Raw genomic sequence first — 15,887 nt, forward strand, 5'->3', positions numbered from 1 at the left:
CATTAAATAAATAAATAAATAAATACACAAGCCCTCCCTCCCTCTCACACACACACAAACACACACATACATACACATACATACACAAGCCCTCCGTCCCTCTTACACACACACACAACACAGACGTCCTCTCTCTCCTAAACACACACAAGCCCTCCCTCCCTCTCACATATATATACACACACACATACACACAAGCCTTCCCTCCCTCCCTCACACACACACACACACACACACACACACACACAACACAGAAGTCCTCTCTCTCCTAAACACACACAAGCCCTATCTTCCTCTTTCTCATATATACACACACAGGTCCTCCCTCTCATATGTACCCACAAACGCTACTTTTCAGGGCTCCGCGGGGCAGACAGTATGGAGAGGGAGGCAAGCACCAAGTAGAGACACATCCACCTTTATTTTGCTGAGGGGAATACAGCAATGTGTATAATAAACAGATAGCAGCCCTATAACGTTACTCTTGGGCCATGCCACTGGCATTGCAACCTGCATGGGACTCTCTTATTAGACTGCCAGGACAGGGAGACTAGGAAGGAGGCAGCAGGTGCAGCATAATTCCTTATCTTTAGTCTGGAGAGAATAGAGATAGAGCAGCACCGCATGGGACTTAAAGAAGGTTGTAGTAGCGCCCACAAAGTGAAACAGCAGGCCACACCGCAACCGTGGGAATCACAGTGCCGGAAGAGAGCCCTACTGGAGCCCAAGCCCCCAAGGACAGGTAAGCAGGCGGCAGCTGCCTAGCAATCGAGGCCTGGCTTAAGAGGGAGGAAAGGGAAGGGAGAGCAAGCCAGGGGAAAATGCAGTGCCTTCGTACTTCCAGGCAGTGGCGGGAGAAAAGTGTGACCAATGCTCCTTGCAGTCCAGGCTAAATGAGCACGCATTTCTCCCCTCCCGCGGCTGCGCCAAAGAAATAGCAGGCAAGTGACTAGAGCGCCACCGCTGATTGGCTGCTCTGCTGGCTTTGCCTGACCAGGTTTTATAAGAACATAAGAACATGCCATACTGGGTCAGACCGAGGGTCCATCAAGCCCAGCATCCTGTTTCCAATAGTGGCCAATCCAGGTCATAAGAACCTGGCAAGTACCCAAAAAACTAAGTCTATTCCATGTTACCATTGCTAGTAATAGCAGTGGCTACTTTCTAAGTCAACTTAATTAATAGCAGGTAATGGACTTCTCCTCCAAGAACTTATCCAATCCTTTTTTAAACATAGCTATACTAACTGCACTAACCACATCCTCTGGCAACAAATTCCAGAGTTTAATTGTGCGTTGAGAAAAAAAGAACTTTCTCCGATTAGTTTTAAATGTGCCACATGCTAACTTCATGGAGTGCCCCCTAGTCTTTCTATTATCTGAAAGAGTAAATAACAGATTCACATCTACTCATTCAAGACCTCTCATGATCTTAATCACCTCTATCATATCCCCCCTCAGTCTCTTCTCCAAGCTGAAAAGTCCTAACCTCTTTAGTCTTTCCTCATAGGGGAGCTGTTCCATTCCCCTTATCATTTTGGTAGCCCTTCTCTGTACCTTCTCCATCGCAGAAGGTCTGGTTTCCCTTGTAACTGGACATTGTACAAATGGCCGCAAAACTGGGCAGTCCAGTCGAAAACCAGGCAGTTGGCCACCCTACATCTGGATGGTGTTTTAAATACTCAGACGCTAAGTCTCATTTTGTGACTATAAGGTAACAGATGCGCTAAGAATAATGCCCAGTGGGATTGTGAACTCTACAATGTCAGCTATGAGTTGTTAGAGAGCATGCTGTGGATGACGTGTAATACATTGGTACTTGGGTATCTTTGAAAGTAAAGAGACATTTTTCATAATATTTTTAACTGCATAAGAAAAACAAAAAAAGAATTGAAAAAAAACAAACATTCGGGTAGTGGAGAACAGCCTAGAATATGATTGAACCTTTGGTGTTTTTGCCGTAATATATGAGCTGCGTAAACCATTTTATGCTATCAGCGGGTAACATATAGCTTTATTCTTGACCCAGTCTTTTTGGAGTTGTTTGACACACCTGCTTTTGAAGAAGTTTGTACATCTATAGTGAACATGTTAGCTAAGTGTGGCCCTAAGGTAGTGAGAGGTAAGGAGTAGAACCTAAGAAAAAGAACTGACCTTGATCAAGTCTGTACTATCGCCACATAGAGCTCCAAGGTTGTTGGTTGTGGTCCTGGCTCAGGAATGTGCCTTCTTGCAGTCTCTTGTGATATTCAGCAGATAACTGTGCGCATGTTCATTGTGCAGAACTTATTTTGTACAATACTCATTTTCCAGCACGGGCATGCACATATCTGTGTACACACGCATACACACCTATGCACAGGTAAGTACTGTCAGAGGGCAAGAGGAGAAGGATGGGGAGGAGAGAGGAAGTAGAGAAGCCACACAGAAATAGAGAAAGCAGGAGAATGAGGGGGGCAGTCTGTACTTTCCTTGCCCTTAACGCCCACCTCCTTCTCTGTTCTCCTAGACGACAGGTTTCCGTCCAGTGCCATTGTGGAGTTCATCTTCTCATCCAGCCCAGAAAAAATCAAAGGTGAGCAGAGAAAAAAAAAAAAAGAGAGACTTTATCTTACAAGAAGAGAGGAAACTGAGGAGATCCAGGGAGGGAAAGAGCAGAAAAAGAGATTGTTGTCTAACCGGGTTGTTTAAATAAGGCTTTACCCCGTCCAGAATTCTTCAAACTGCCCTATGCTGGGTAATTGTTCATGGCACAAAAGCCCTGATTAAATCAAAAAAGAAATCCTCCCTGATAAAGTAATCCGGATAAACCCCCCTGTGGTTTAGAATTTCGGTAAATCTAATTGCCCATTGCTGTCCAGATTATCCCAGTGTGCAGACCTTCCAGCAAGGCAGCGTCTCTCTGGCTCTGTGCAGTCTCCTGGCTGCCTCTGCCCTCTTGTTATTGGCCTTTAAAGCGGCCCAGCCCTGATATCCAGTCGCATCAATTTTTAGAGGAAGGGGGAAAATATTCTTCTCTGCACCCCCGCCCACCTTCTGAAATGTTTCCCCTGGGCTGTCCAAATTCTGGGAGCCCCTGGTTGTTGCTGTCTCCCTATCTTCATTTCACCAGGGTCCCCCCTTTCTTCACCCTGGAAAGGTCACGAGGCCCTGCGCAGCGCCCCGGATGTGACGGTAGATTACAACATCACGGACCCTCTGGTGCGCTACGATTCCTATGAAAACTTCAACCTGCGTCACGAGGACAGCCTGGAAGGTAATGAAGGGAGTCAGAGGTCAGAGCGATCCCCTGGGGAGAAGAGAAAGATGGTTCAGTATTTAGATGACCATTCTAATCTTATTCCCTTGTGCTAAAACTTTTGTGCTAAATCATGTTGTACCGCCCACAACTCTGTAACAAAATATTAACACCTTTGCAACTGACAGCTGTTGCTGTCTCTTGCACATGTATGAGGTAAATATTCAAATGCCAATTAGACGGATAACTAGAACGTTATCCATCCGAATGGCTAAATTGCTATTTTAAAAATCTTGACCTGCTGTGTTGTAGTTGGATAAAGAATTATCCAACTAGAATGTAGCCGGTTAAGTTGGAGGCATTTTAGGGGCAGGCAATACGGAGGAGCAGAGTTAGCCAGTTAAGTTAACTGTATAGCTCAGATATTCGGAACTATCCGGTTAACCTAACTGGCTAACTTTAAGGTATTCAGGTATATTCAGTGGCAGTGCCACACCGCTGAATATATCCGGTTTGGTTAGCTGGATAGGTGTAGCTGGCTAACTTTACTATCCCCTCAGCGGCTGAATATGGACCCTTATGTGTTTTGCATATATGATTGTTTCAGGATGTGTGTGTTAGCTGATATGTACCCTGGCATGGATATTTTGCTTAAACATGTGTGGACATGTGTGCAGGTTTTCTTACATTTGTGAGTGCACACATATAGTCGATACAGTTGCAAGCAGCTTGTCACGTGTGGAGGTATTTACTTACTGATTTCTGAACAAGGTTATCAGCTGCCTGTTTTGTTTTGGGTTTTTTTCAGGACAGACTGGTTTTACCCCAGTGCATGCACAGAGATGTACTTTTGATCTCTCTTTAAAAAAATAAAAGCTTGACCAAATCTCCCAGCATGCAATGGGTGAAAAACCCAGGATTGAATCCACCTGTCCTGAAAATATGGAGCTGCTTGGCAACCCCTTTCTTAACTTTGAGGGAACGCAGAAATGTGATTTCTACTCTGTGCTCCACAGACATGTCCCACACCCGGGGGCCGCTTGATGGAAGCCTGTACGCCAAGGTGAAGAAGAAGCGAAACCTGAGCAGCCTGTCCAGTAACGGCAGCCCTACTAGCCCTATGTCGGAGCAGAGCAGCCGTTTCCTTTCTATCAGCAGTGACTCGGGGCACTCCTCCACCGTGACTGACAAACTGGAAGACCCCCTTCCTCCAGCAAAGATTCTGCCCACCCCGGCTGAGAAGGAGGAGCTGGACAGACTGCTTGGCGGCTTTGGAGTCAAGACCAGACAAGAAGCCATGAAGCAAGAAGGACCAATTCTACATGGAGAAGGAACCCACACACACATGCTGCAGAGACTCTCCATGCCTGGAGAGAGGAGCCCCCCAATCATACTCCCAGGATCTCATTTTGGGCACAGCAATGGGGAGAAGGGACGAGAAACTGCTATTCTAGATGATGAGCTGATGGAAATGAAGCAGTTAGGCATGCTTGGGGGGTATCCTGAGAAGAGAGGTGGCCTGGCTCGTCATTGTTCCTGTAAGGTTGGATACAGATCCCAGAGTTGCCTGGACCCCAGGTGCAGCCACAGCCCAGAACGGATCCAAAATGGTTCCTACTACAGGCCGGAAGGAACGTTGGAGCACAGGAAGCCATTGTACAACAGCAATGGAACTCATGTCAACAATGTACATCTTCATCAGCATCTTCTACATCATGAGGTTTGTGAACAAGCCAGGAATCCTGAGCAGCAGGACAAGAGACAACTGTATCGCTCACTCTCAGAGGGACCCAAACCTCTCCAATACAACTTAAACCATGAACTACAGCCCCTTAATCCCCGAAAATGCATGGGTCTTGGAGACCACCAAGAGCTTATCTACAAGCCATCAAATTACCGTGAGTTGATGATCATGAGAGGTTTGGAGCCACCACCTATGCTCTCTCCAATATGCCCTTGCCAAGAGTGTCAAGAAAAAGCTGCCCGCGATGACATTGATCTCTCTGCTGCCACATTTTATGGTCTCCGGCTGGACCGGGAGTCACCTTCACAAGAGATGTGGCCCCATGATGGACTGAAGCCCTCAATGCTCCACCAGATAGCTAGGGCTGGCCATCCGGTGCCTGCAGTCCCTCTGCTCCTACCAACATCTACCTGCATCCAACATGCCAGAGGAAATCCTGACATGTCTGCTTTTGATTTTGAACCTGCCAATGGCAAGATGCCAACACACCTAGGCCTTGGCTACTCAGCTCATCCTCTACCCATCATTCATCCTAGACTACACAAAGGGGTGGAAGAGAACCCAGAGCCTTTCTACTATGGTAGAATGCCTGATGGCCATTACAGTTCTGGTTACCCAACACTGGGACCTCACCATGGCTCATGTGGCTGTATTACTGCCCAATGTTCACAACAAACTTTCTGCAGTGGCCAGGAATATAGTAGAGCTTTGGCCCGAACCTGTGTGTCACCATCTGATACGAGACCTTGCGCTATTGGATATCACTCCCCACAGTCTGGTTCTATGTCACCCGGAGGGCCATCTTACCCTTCACTGCACCAGTTCAGCTATGAGATGCATCCTGGAGAGAGCTGTGGAGTATGCACTCTCCCCAATGAGCAGGCAAGGTCTGCCTCTCTCACACATGGTAAGTGGCAATGTTACGTAGTTGAGTAGGCTAACAGAAAATCAGAGGGTCCATTGATTACAACCTTTTCCTAGTTCCTTAATAGCTATCTATACATGGTAAGCAAGAGCAGATAGCAAGTCAGTGGCACAGCAGGTTTTGAAGTGAGGTACACAGAAATTTGTTGCTGGAGGATGTGATCAACACCAGTCTGGGTTTAAAAAAGCTTTGGACAAATTGTAGGCTTAGAGAATGTAATCTCTTATTGCTAGAACCTGGGAGTGAACAGTAGGGAATTCATCTTCCCATTAGGATGTGTTGGGTACTTCTTTCAAGTGACCAAGATTGGCCACTGTCAGAGAAAGAATGCTTGGCCTGATGGACCATTGATCTGACTCAGTTTAGTTTTGTTTCAGTTTGGGCCACCTAGTATGGCATTTCTTATATTCTAATGAGATAAAGTGACTTAACTATGTCACACAGTCAGTGTCAGTGGCAAAGCTGCAATATGAATCCATGTGTTCTAGGAATTTTTGACTTCTAATATTGTGCTTGGACCAAGTGGACCCTTAGGTCTTCTCCTACAAATGGTCCACTTGGTCCAAGGGAGCTGACTGGCAGACACCTTTTAGGTTTAGGTTGCTCCTGATGGATTGTGTTGGTGGGATGGGGTATGCTCTGTTCGTTTACATTTATTGTAATCCACCTTGACACCAACTTTGGGAAAAGGCAGAATATCAAATGTTTATAAGTAAGAAAATTTGGAGTATTTTGCTTTCTGTAAAAGTGCAGCAGTAAGGAGGACAGCATCCCGGGGGGCGGGAAACAACCTAGGTCTTGCTTACTGTAACTAAGGGTTTACTGCACGCTATCCTGCAATGTGTTATTTAGCAGGGTGCGCTTTATATTTTTTCCCATCCATTTTCTCCTGCTTTGAGCTCACAGCTCAGTTGGAACGAGGGTTCGGGGGTCTGGCACCATGAGCTTTCATTCATAACTATCGACAGATAGTTTCACACGTTTTATATCTCCTCCCAGCTCACTTAAGCCCAGTCATCGTAATGATGGTCCTTGACCAGGGACCATGAACCCTCCAGTCATGCACTAAATCCAGCCACTAGGTGTCGCTATTGTGCAATGATTAGAGTCTCCCCAGGGGGATGTGAACACTGCCACTATCACACCCAACCCTGGCTGACCCAAAGAGTGGAAAACTTAAGTGGGTCTCAAACTGATGCCCTCCTGCTGGCAGTGCCACTGAGCAGCGAATTGTCTTATCATGTTTGTTGACGTTACTAGGGGGCAGAGCAGAATCCTATTAATGTGAAGAACTTAACTAGTTCCAAAGGTGATTATAATAATGTTTTTATTTATCAAAATGAGACACAGGGAGATGGTGAGGTTGGGAATGTGTGGCAGATCTGGGATTAGAACTGAGGTACAGAGAGTGAAAGTGATTTTACCCCAGGTCACACAAAGAGTCAGTGACAGAGCTGGGATTAGAACGGAGGCACAGGGAGATAAAGTAACTCACTTTATGGACACGGAGAGAGTCAGTGGCATAACAGAGATTAGAGCTGAGGCACAGGCAGATAAAGTGACGCACCCTAAATTTACCACACAGAGCCAGTGACAGAGCTGGGATTAGAACCGAGGCACAGGGAGATAAAATGACTGGCTCCCAAGGTTACAACAAGAGTCAGTGACAGCGCTGAAATTAGAAATCGCATCTCCGGAGTTCTCTGGACTTGCAAATAATGTTTTGAAAACCCAAACCAGGCCTTCTGCCAAATGTCATATAACAGAGATTACTTCCCTGGGCAAGGATGTGATTGCACAGTACCACGTGCTCTGGAAAAAACACTTTTTTTCTTAACAGTGGCTTCAGTAACAGGTAATATTGGATGCTCTTCACTCTACAGATGTCCAGGGCTGTGGCGAGACGGTGACCTGGCGAGACTCCCCCAGCTCCCACAGCTCCCTTCGCCGCCACCACCGAGAGGCACGGATCATCTGTTCCACGCCATCCGATCTCTCGGCTTCACCCACCCCGGTGCACACCAGCAGCCCTGTCCACAGCAAAGGGAGGTACGGTGGTGGTGTTCGTGTGCAGTGCCTCTTATTGTATCACGCTGAGTGCAAACTTAAGACCTGTAGTTGAGCCCCTGTTGCTTTATAATTAGTGAAAATAGCTGTTTACAAGAACTAATTAAGTTACACAATAAAGGCATGTAAATTATTGCTTTGCTGTGCTCCTGAGCTGTTAGTTACATAAACTTTTCAGAGCTATGCTAGAAATTTGCAGTCATTTCACTGGAGATTCTGACGGACTCTCAGGGGCTTAAACTCCAGCAAAGTGCAGAACGCAGGGGCTGAAAGTATTGGCAGAGCTGGCAGCTAAGGTATACCGGGTGCCCGTGATTTCTGCCTTTAGTCTGTCACTCCCCTGCAGCACGTCCATTACACAAACGCATGTTTGCCTGTGATCCACACTCTGAGGAAATGGCAGCAGGTCTGGAAGATGTCCAAGTCCGAGACCAGCTTAAGTGGCTTTCTGTCCTTGCATGTCAAGGGCTGTTGTGGAATTTGGAATGCAAGCATCGTCTTGGGGAACTGGAAAGTACCTGGAGTGGGAGTCTCTTATGTTAATTTTTGAGCAACAAGTGACCAGAACTAATCTCATTTCACTAAGTTAAGTTTCGCAACATCCACAGTGTTTTGAAAGTGAATTCCCCCTACGCAGTCAGATGATTGAAAAAATAAACTTCCTATGCAGTTTAGGCGCGGTCTCCCCCTTCTGGAGCTCCGTGGAATTGCAATAGGTTAAAGCCTCCACACTGGCAGAAAGCACTAGAAAATTAATCCAATTGGCGGTTATACTCATATAAAGCCACCCCAATTGTTTTGGTGAGATTTTTATTTTATTTCTGCAGGGGTTGGGATTGTCAAAAAATGGGAGCAAGTGTTTAAGGCAGAAAAAGTTTTAAAAGATTCATTTTTTATTTTTAAAAAAGTTCTTTTTCCTCCAGCAGCAATTTTCTATTTTTTTTTTTCCTTTTCCTTTTTATTTGTAGAGAATTTTCTTCTCCCTGATCAGTCCCTTCTGAAGTCCAGGGCTGCCCTGCTTTGTTCTCTGTGTCTGCAGAATAGCCCCTCCCACCGTTGGCCTCTTGGAACTTGCATCCCATTGTGCCCTGGGGAAGAGGCGTGGCTGTAAGGTGGCAGAATCGGAGACGTGCCCTGGTGGCCATATTTAAAGTGGAGCCTCAAAACAATGTAGAGCAGTAACAAGACATAGGTTTCCCCGATTCTGAGAAACGGGCAAAGTGGAAGAATTAGCTTGGCTACTTAGCCCCAAGGCTGGAAGATTACACGGGTGTCAGAAAGGGGTGGGGCCACCATGGCTCAAGCAAAATCTGGCCCGTCCTGCAGAATTTACTGCAGGAGATCTGGGGTCGGGCAGTCGGTAGCTGTTTCGGCAGCAGGAGGAGGAAGGCAGCGATGCTTCGGCCATGGCCCCCTCCGCCCCCCCCCACCATTTGCAGCTCTGGGTCCAACTGTTGCTGTGAACTGCACGAGACTCTGTACAGCCACGTGCTGCCAGGCAGGAGAGCGAGCAGGCGACCTGCTTTCCTTCTCCTGTCACTGGGGAAGGGGAAAGGAAGAGAGAGAGAGAGTGAATGGGGCAGGGGAAGACAGAGAGAGAGAGAGAGAGGTGATGAGGGAGGAGGAAGTGGAAAGAGGTGGAACTTGGTTAGCTTGGCCTCCCTCCCTCCCAACAAAAAAAGCTGTTCCGCCACCTCTGGAAGATTATATCTCACTCAAGGGATATATGAAGAGCATGGTGACCAGATAGCCCCATAACATGAAGGACTGGCTGAGCCAGGGCCAGGTTTAAGCAGGGAGGGCAGCGTTGCCACGGTTACACTCCTTTGAAGCAGCACCAGTGCACAGCCCCAAAGCACTTACTGCTGCTTTTTTGGCCCAGGTGTTTCGCACCTTCAATTAATTATAAGCTTTGTATTAATTATGTGCTTTGTGTGTTCAAAACGTGAAAATAACATAAAAAGTTATTAAATAAAAAATCTGGCTCTGAGGGCTTTTGCCTTTATTGCCTCTTCATAAATCCAAGTCTTGATCTGAGCCAGTCCTGGTTTTATCCCCAGCTGCATGCATTGACTTGTAATGCAGATATCCTCAAGAAACGCAGGAGTTGTATCTCCAAGCATGCAATAGATGGAAAACCATGACTGGCTCCGCCTTTCCATTACATGTACCTCAGTATCCTGTGGGTTTTTTTTTTTTTTTCTGTTTTTTGATGTAATTCCCACCTGCATTGTTTAAAGTCATGGACAGTTGCATAGAAGAGACCTGTGTGATGGAGGGCTCATGCTGATTCTTCCATTAGCGCATGAAAATGTAGGGCAACCTGCTTTCTCTGACTTCTTCACCTTTCTCACATGTGTGTGTGTGTGTGTGTGTCTGATTTCACAGCCTGGGAGCACCTGAGAATGATGCTGGTGTCGCAGACCCTCAGGAGGCCTTAGCGAGGTCCGTCCCGCAGGAGGAGGTGGCTCTACCGCTCCCCAGAGGAAGTCTGGAGAAACTGCCGGCTGCTTCGGGGAGCGCCCGGCCGTCCACCACCTGCGGCCCAACAGAGACAGAGCCGCAGAGATCCTCTGAGCCCCCTGGAGAGGACCAGCAAAGACCTTTAGGACTCTCCCTGCCTGTGCAGCCCTTCCAGGTGCCCGGCGCACAGGGAATTGTGCAGGCAACCCAGCCAGGGAACCCCCTGGTAGCAAAACCCGCTCCCCCCTCACCTCAGACTCCATCTCCATATTCCATGCCTGGCAAACCAGTCATCGGTTCCAGTATGAGCCCGCCCCGTGCAGTGTCTGAAACAACAGAAGGTCCACTGCCCCAGCACACCAGGCCGAAACTCCTCACCGTGCAAGGCCTTCACGTCAACGGCGCTCACGTGGCATCGGGCAGGCAGCACGGTGAAGGGGTCACCTTGCTGCACCGCCCCAACCCGGAGAGGCAGATCCAGCAGACTCCCAGTTCTCCCGTCTCCGTGCCAGCGAGTCCCGGTGCCTCCCTGCCACTGTGTCAAGCCCCCTCGAAAGCCAGCTGGCAAGCGAAGCCAGCATCCGTCACCGTGCCCAGGGATCTGCCTGCCCACAACGGAGGACCGCACGCTCATGTGTTTTTCAACAATCTGGGCTTTGGTGCGCTGCCTCGACATTCCAGGGGAAACCCTAAGGACTCTCCCCTCCCCCCGTCCTCCTTCAGGGCACAGACGCCACTGGGGTCAGATAGCAACTCGGACGCACAGTACTCCCCCACCCCCTCGTTCCCCATCACCACCGCCTTTTACACGGGCGGGGAGGGCAGCCCCCGGCAGCCGCCGTCGCCAGTAGATGGGGCCGGCAGCCAGCAGAAGGTGGGGAGGGAGGCCCTGCCACAGCAGCCCCCGCTGCCCGAGAAGCGTCACCCACCCGTCTTCAGCGAGCGCCCCGCGGGCTGCGGTGGCACCGCGGAGAGGAACGCCACGCTGAGCCGGGATCCAGGAGTGTTTCAGCACCATGTGACCTTCTCACCGGCGGTGACGGACAACGCCGCACCAACCTCAGGTCTCTGCATATATCCACGTCCCGAGAGGGCGGGAGGCGGTGAAGGTGTGACGGAGGAGGGGGGGGGGGGGGGGCGCCAACACGCTGTATCAAGTCTCCAGGGAAGAGGCTTTGTCCGTACATGACCACTCTGTGATTTCCAGCTTCTTGGTTAAAAATCTCAAGTTTTTTTAAAGTGTTCTAAATGCAGTGACAATATATTTTGGAGGCCAGGATGTGTTAGAACTTCACAGAAAGCTGGACAACTGGACAGGCACATGCTAGCCAGTCACCTCCCAGAGAAACATTTCCTTAGAGATTTTTTTTTTTTCTGTTTTCACCACACAAGAAACTGACAGGCTGATGCAATACGGTGCGCACTGGTTAACCTCTGGTTGGACGCGTATTTTTGGACTCGTGTCCACAACCCCCTTATGCTATAAGGGAATTAGCGCGTCCAAAACGTGCGCCCAACCCCCCCGCGAAGGTAATAGCGCTCATCACATGCAAATGCATGTTGATGAGTCTATTAGCTATTCTCTCCAGATTAAAAAAAAAAAAAAAAAAAAATGTGCGCCTGATGCACATTTTTGAGCAGCCCAAAAAGTGTACTGCTTTTCTGTACTTCCTCTGACTTAATATCGTGGCGATATTAAGTCGGAGGAACAAAAAGGAGAACCTTTAAAAACAAAAATTGGAAAAAAAAAAAAGCATGCCGTGGTCAGGTTAGGAAAAGGGACGCTCGTAAAATGGAGCATCCGTTTTCCTAAACCGCTGACAGTTGACCTTTCCAGGGTGCTCACTGCCGAGGAGGCGCTAGGGGGCACACAATTTCCCCTAGTACCTCCTTTTTATACCGCGGCAGCTGATTTAAATATTAAATTGGGAGCCCGGAGAGGTTGATTGGTGCAAGTTAGGAGAGCGGGCATCTGCCTGAAGTGAGTGTGAAGTGTACCAGAATGGGACTGAGTGGCCACAGATTGGCACCCTTGAAGCCTTTATATATTTAGAAAGTGACTTTCAGGAAAATTGCCCACAATAACCTTTCCCCTGTGTTGGAACACTACAAACTTCATTCCCTACAGCACTCTTGGCTGGGATGGGAGGAGCCTTGAGCTTCCCCACAGGCAGTGCTCCTGCACCATTCCCTACAATTCTTCTTACCAGGGGAGGCTGGGACAACCTGGGAAGTGAATTCAGTTGATTAATTTCAGATCCTTGGGAGCAGCCTGTATTCTGCCCTTATTTTAGCACCAGCTCGGGGGCATGGACTAGGTATGATCAGGTCCATCACGGGTCCAGAGAGCATCCTGGGTGGCAGGAGTGGTTCCCTCGCCAATGACACAACTGGAAGATGTGCCTCTCCCTCCAGTGGTCCTCTGCACAGGAGCATTTACAATTTGGAGGACTTACCAGCTGGTTGCGGGTGTTTTAAGTTCTCGCATAGTGTGCATGCTTACGTCTGCTGCTGGCACCGCCCCTTCTGACAGGCATGAGTATAACTAGAATCCTGACCTACCACAGTGAAGACCTGGCTTTATCCTGCTGGATTACCTGCACTTGCAACTCATCCTGAAATCTGACACCAGTCATTATTTTCAGGATTTTTTTTGTTTTGCAGACATACAGCATGAAATTCAAATAAATGTCAAGTCTGTGCAGGATACGTCCAAGTTCTGGTACAAGCCGAGCATCTCCCGGGAGCAAGGTAGGTGGGTAGTATCATTTCTCGGTTAAGATCCAAGTTCAGGATCCCTTTTTTGGGTGAGATTGACAGCCTGTACAATATGGAGGCAGGGTTATGCCCTGCCCCCACCAAAGATATATGGAAGGACCATTATCAAGGAGGAGGAGGAGGATTAAACGATGTGCTTAAATCAATCCTGCATAAAGATATACATATATCTGCTTGTCTCCATCCTACATAGTAGAGACACTAACTTTGGAGCAGTATTGCTCACTGGTTAAAACAATCAATCATGTGACTCAAACAGACTCTAACCTAGTGCCTGATTGTGGTGCTCACTAGGGTTGTCAACTGGCTCTAAATTTTCAGGATAGGTTGATCTAGTCCTGATTTTACTCCCCTGCATGCAGGTACTTATAGTCTTGCTTTTCTTCGGAATGCAATAGGGAAGTCAGAATAAATCCCAGCATGCAATAGGGGGGGGGGAAAAATACCAGGACTGGATCAACCTGTCTTGAAAATCTGGAGCCAGTTGGTAACCCTAGCTCTCATAATGGTGAGATTTGGCTTTGTCTTCTTATTGTAAGCATCAAGATGCACCAACCGAGAAACAGAGTCTAAACATAAGAACAAAAAAAGTTGACATACTGGGTCAGACCGAGCATCAAGCTTAACATCTGTTTCCAACAGTGGCCAATCCAGGGATGACAAGTACCTAAACATTAAATAAATCCCATGTTATTAATGCTGGTAATAAGTAGTGGCTATTCCCTAAGTCAACTTGATTAGTAGCGTTTATGGACTTCTCCTCCAGGAACTTGTCCAAACCTTTTTTTAAATCCAGCTAAGCTGTGCTAATTGCCTTAACCACATCCTCTGGCAATGTGTGCAATGTGAAAGAATTTTCTACGGTTTGTTTTAAATGTGCTACTTGCTAACTCGATGGAGTGTCCCCATGTCTTTGTATTATTTGAAAGAGTAAATAACCGATTCACATTTACCTGATCTAGTCCTCTCATGATTTTATAGAAACATAAAAACATGGCAGCAGAAAAAGATACGGTCTATCCAGTCTGCCTATACGTCCAATTAAATTAGCATTATAATTCCCATCACCTCCTTAGAGATGCCCTGGATTTATCCCATGCTTTCTTGAATTCAGATACTTTTTTTTCTCCACCACCTTCACTGGGAGGCTATTCCACATATCCACCACCCTCTCTGTAAAGAAATATTTCCTAAGATTCCTCCTGAGTCTACTTCCTTTCAACCTCATCACATGATCCCTCGTTCTAGATCATCCTTTCCATTGAAAGAGGCTCACTTCCTGTGCATGGAACCTTTAAATATTTGAGTGTCTCTCTATTGTATCTATCCTATCTCGCCTTTCCTCCAGGGTGTACATTTTAGATCTTTAAGTATATTCTCATATGTTTTAGAATGAAGACTGCTGACCATTTTAGTAACCACTCTCTGAACTGACTCCATCCTGTTTATATCCTTTTGAAGGTGCAGTTTCCAGAATTGTACCCAGTATTCCAAGTATTCCAATTGTACCCAGTATTCCAAGTGAGACCTCAGTCATCTCGTCTCCAAGCTGAACAGCCCTAACCTCTTTAGCCTTTCCTCATAGGGAAGCTGTTCCATCCCCTTTATCATTTTGGTCGTCCTTCTCTGTACCTTTTCTAGTTAACTATATCTTTTTTGAGTTGTGGTGATCAGAATTGTACACAGACTTCAAGGTGTGGTCTCACCATGGAGTGATACAGAAGCATTACAACATTTTCTGTTTATTAACCATTAACTTCCTAATAATTCCTAATATTCTGTTTGCTTTTTTGACTGCTGCAGCTGAGCCGATGATTTCAATGTATTATCCACTATAACACCTAGATCTTTTTCCTGGGTGGTAGCTCCTAATATGGAACCTAACATCGTGTAACTACAGCAAGGGTTATTTTTCCCTATGTGTAACACCTTGCACTTGTCCTCATTAAATTTCATCTACCATTTGGATGCCCAGTCTTCCAGTCTTGCAAGATCCTTCTGCAACTTATCACAATCCATTGTGATTTAACAATTCTAAATAATTTTGTGTCAACTGCAAATTTGATCACCTCACTTGTGCCCCTTTTTACATCATTTCTAAATATATTAAAAAGCGCTGGTTCAAATACAGATCCCTGTGGCACTCCACTATTTACCTTTCTCCACTGAGAAAACTGACCATTTAAACCTACTGTTTCCTATTTTTTAACTGGTTTGCAATCCACTAAACGACATCGCCTAATTTTCTTAGGAGTCTCTCATGGGGGTCCTTGTCAAACACCTTCTGAAAATCCAAATACACTAGATCTACCAGCTCACCTTTATCCACATGTTTATTCACCCCTTCAAGACTTCCCTTGTGTAAATGTATGCTGGTGCTGTTTCTATCTATATGTTCTGTGATTTTATTCTTTAGTATAGTTTCCATGAATTTCCCCAGCACTGAAGTCAGCCTTTGGTCTATAGAGCCATTTTTAAATATTGGGGTTACATTGGCCATCCACCAATCTTCAGATACAAGGGATGATTTTAATGGTAGGTTACAAATTACTACTAATAGATCTGAAATTTCATTTTTTTAGTTCTTTCAAAACCCTGGGATGTATACCATCTGGTCCAAGTGATTTGTTACTCTTCAGTTTGTCAATCTGACCTATTACATCTTCCAGGTAT

The 15,887-nt window shown here is 46.8% G+C and overlaps 1 protein-coding gene across 8 annotated transcripts in view; it reads left to right on the plus strand.

Annotated features, from left to right (window-relative positions):
* TNS2 (tensin 2) overlaps positions 1–15,887 on the plus strand; it is a 146,321-nt gene that overhangs the window by 88,501 nt on the left and 41,933 nt on the right. For 5 of the 8 annotated variants that reach the window (XM_029595050.1, XM_029595052.1, XM_029595049.1 and 2 more), the window contains exons 16-21: positions 2,509–2,574; positions 3,112–3,255; positions 4,254–5,888; positions 7,790–7,955; positions 10,362–11,500; positions 13,101–13,187. In XM_029595050.1, coding sequence (XP_029450910.1) covers positions 2,509–2,574; positions 3,112–3,255; positions 4,254–5,888; positions 7,790–7,955; positions 10,362–11,500; positions 13,101–13,187 — 3,237 coding nt within the window. Of the gene's footprint in view, positions 1–2,508; positions 2,575–3,111; positions 3,256–4,253; positions 5,889–7,789; positions 7,956–10,361; positions 11,501–13,100; positions 13,192–15,887 lie in introns of all 8 variants that reach the window. The other 3 variants (XM_029595051.1, XM_029595055.1, XR_003855568.1) reach the window with 2 other exon arrangements.

The sequence above is a fragment of the Rhinatrema bivittatum genome, chromosome 3 (genome assembly GCF_901001135.1).
Source record: "Rhinatrema bivittatum chromosome 3, aRhiBiv1.1, whole genome shotgun sequence".
Taxonomy (NCBI): domain Eukaryota; kingdom Metazoa; phylum Chordata; class Amphibia; order Gymnophiona; family Rhinatrematidae; genus Rhinatrema; species Rhinatrema bivittatum.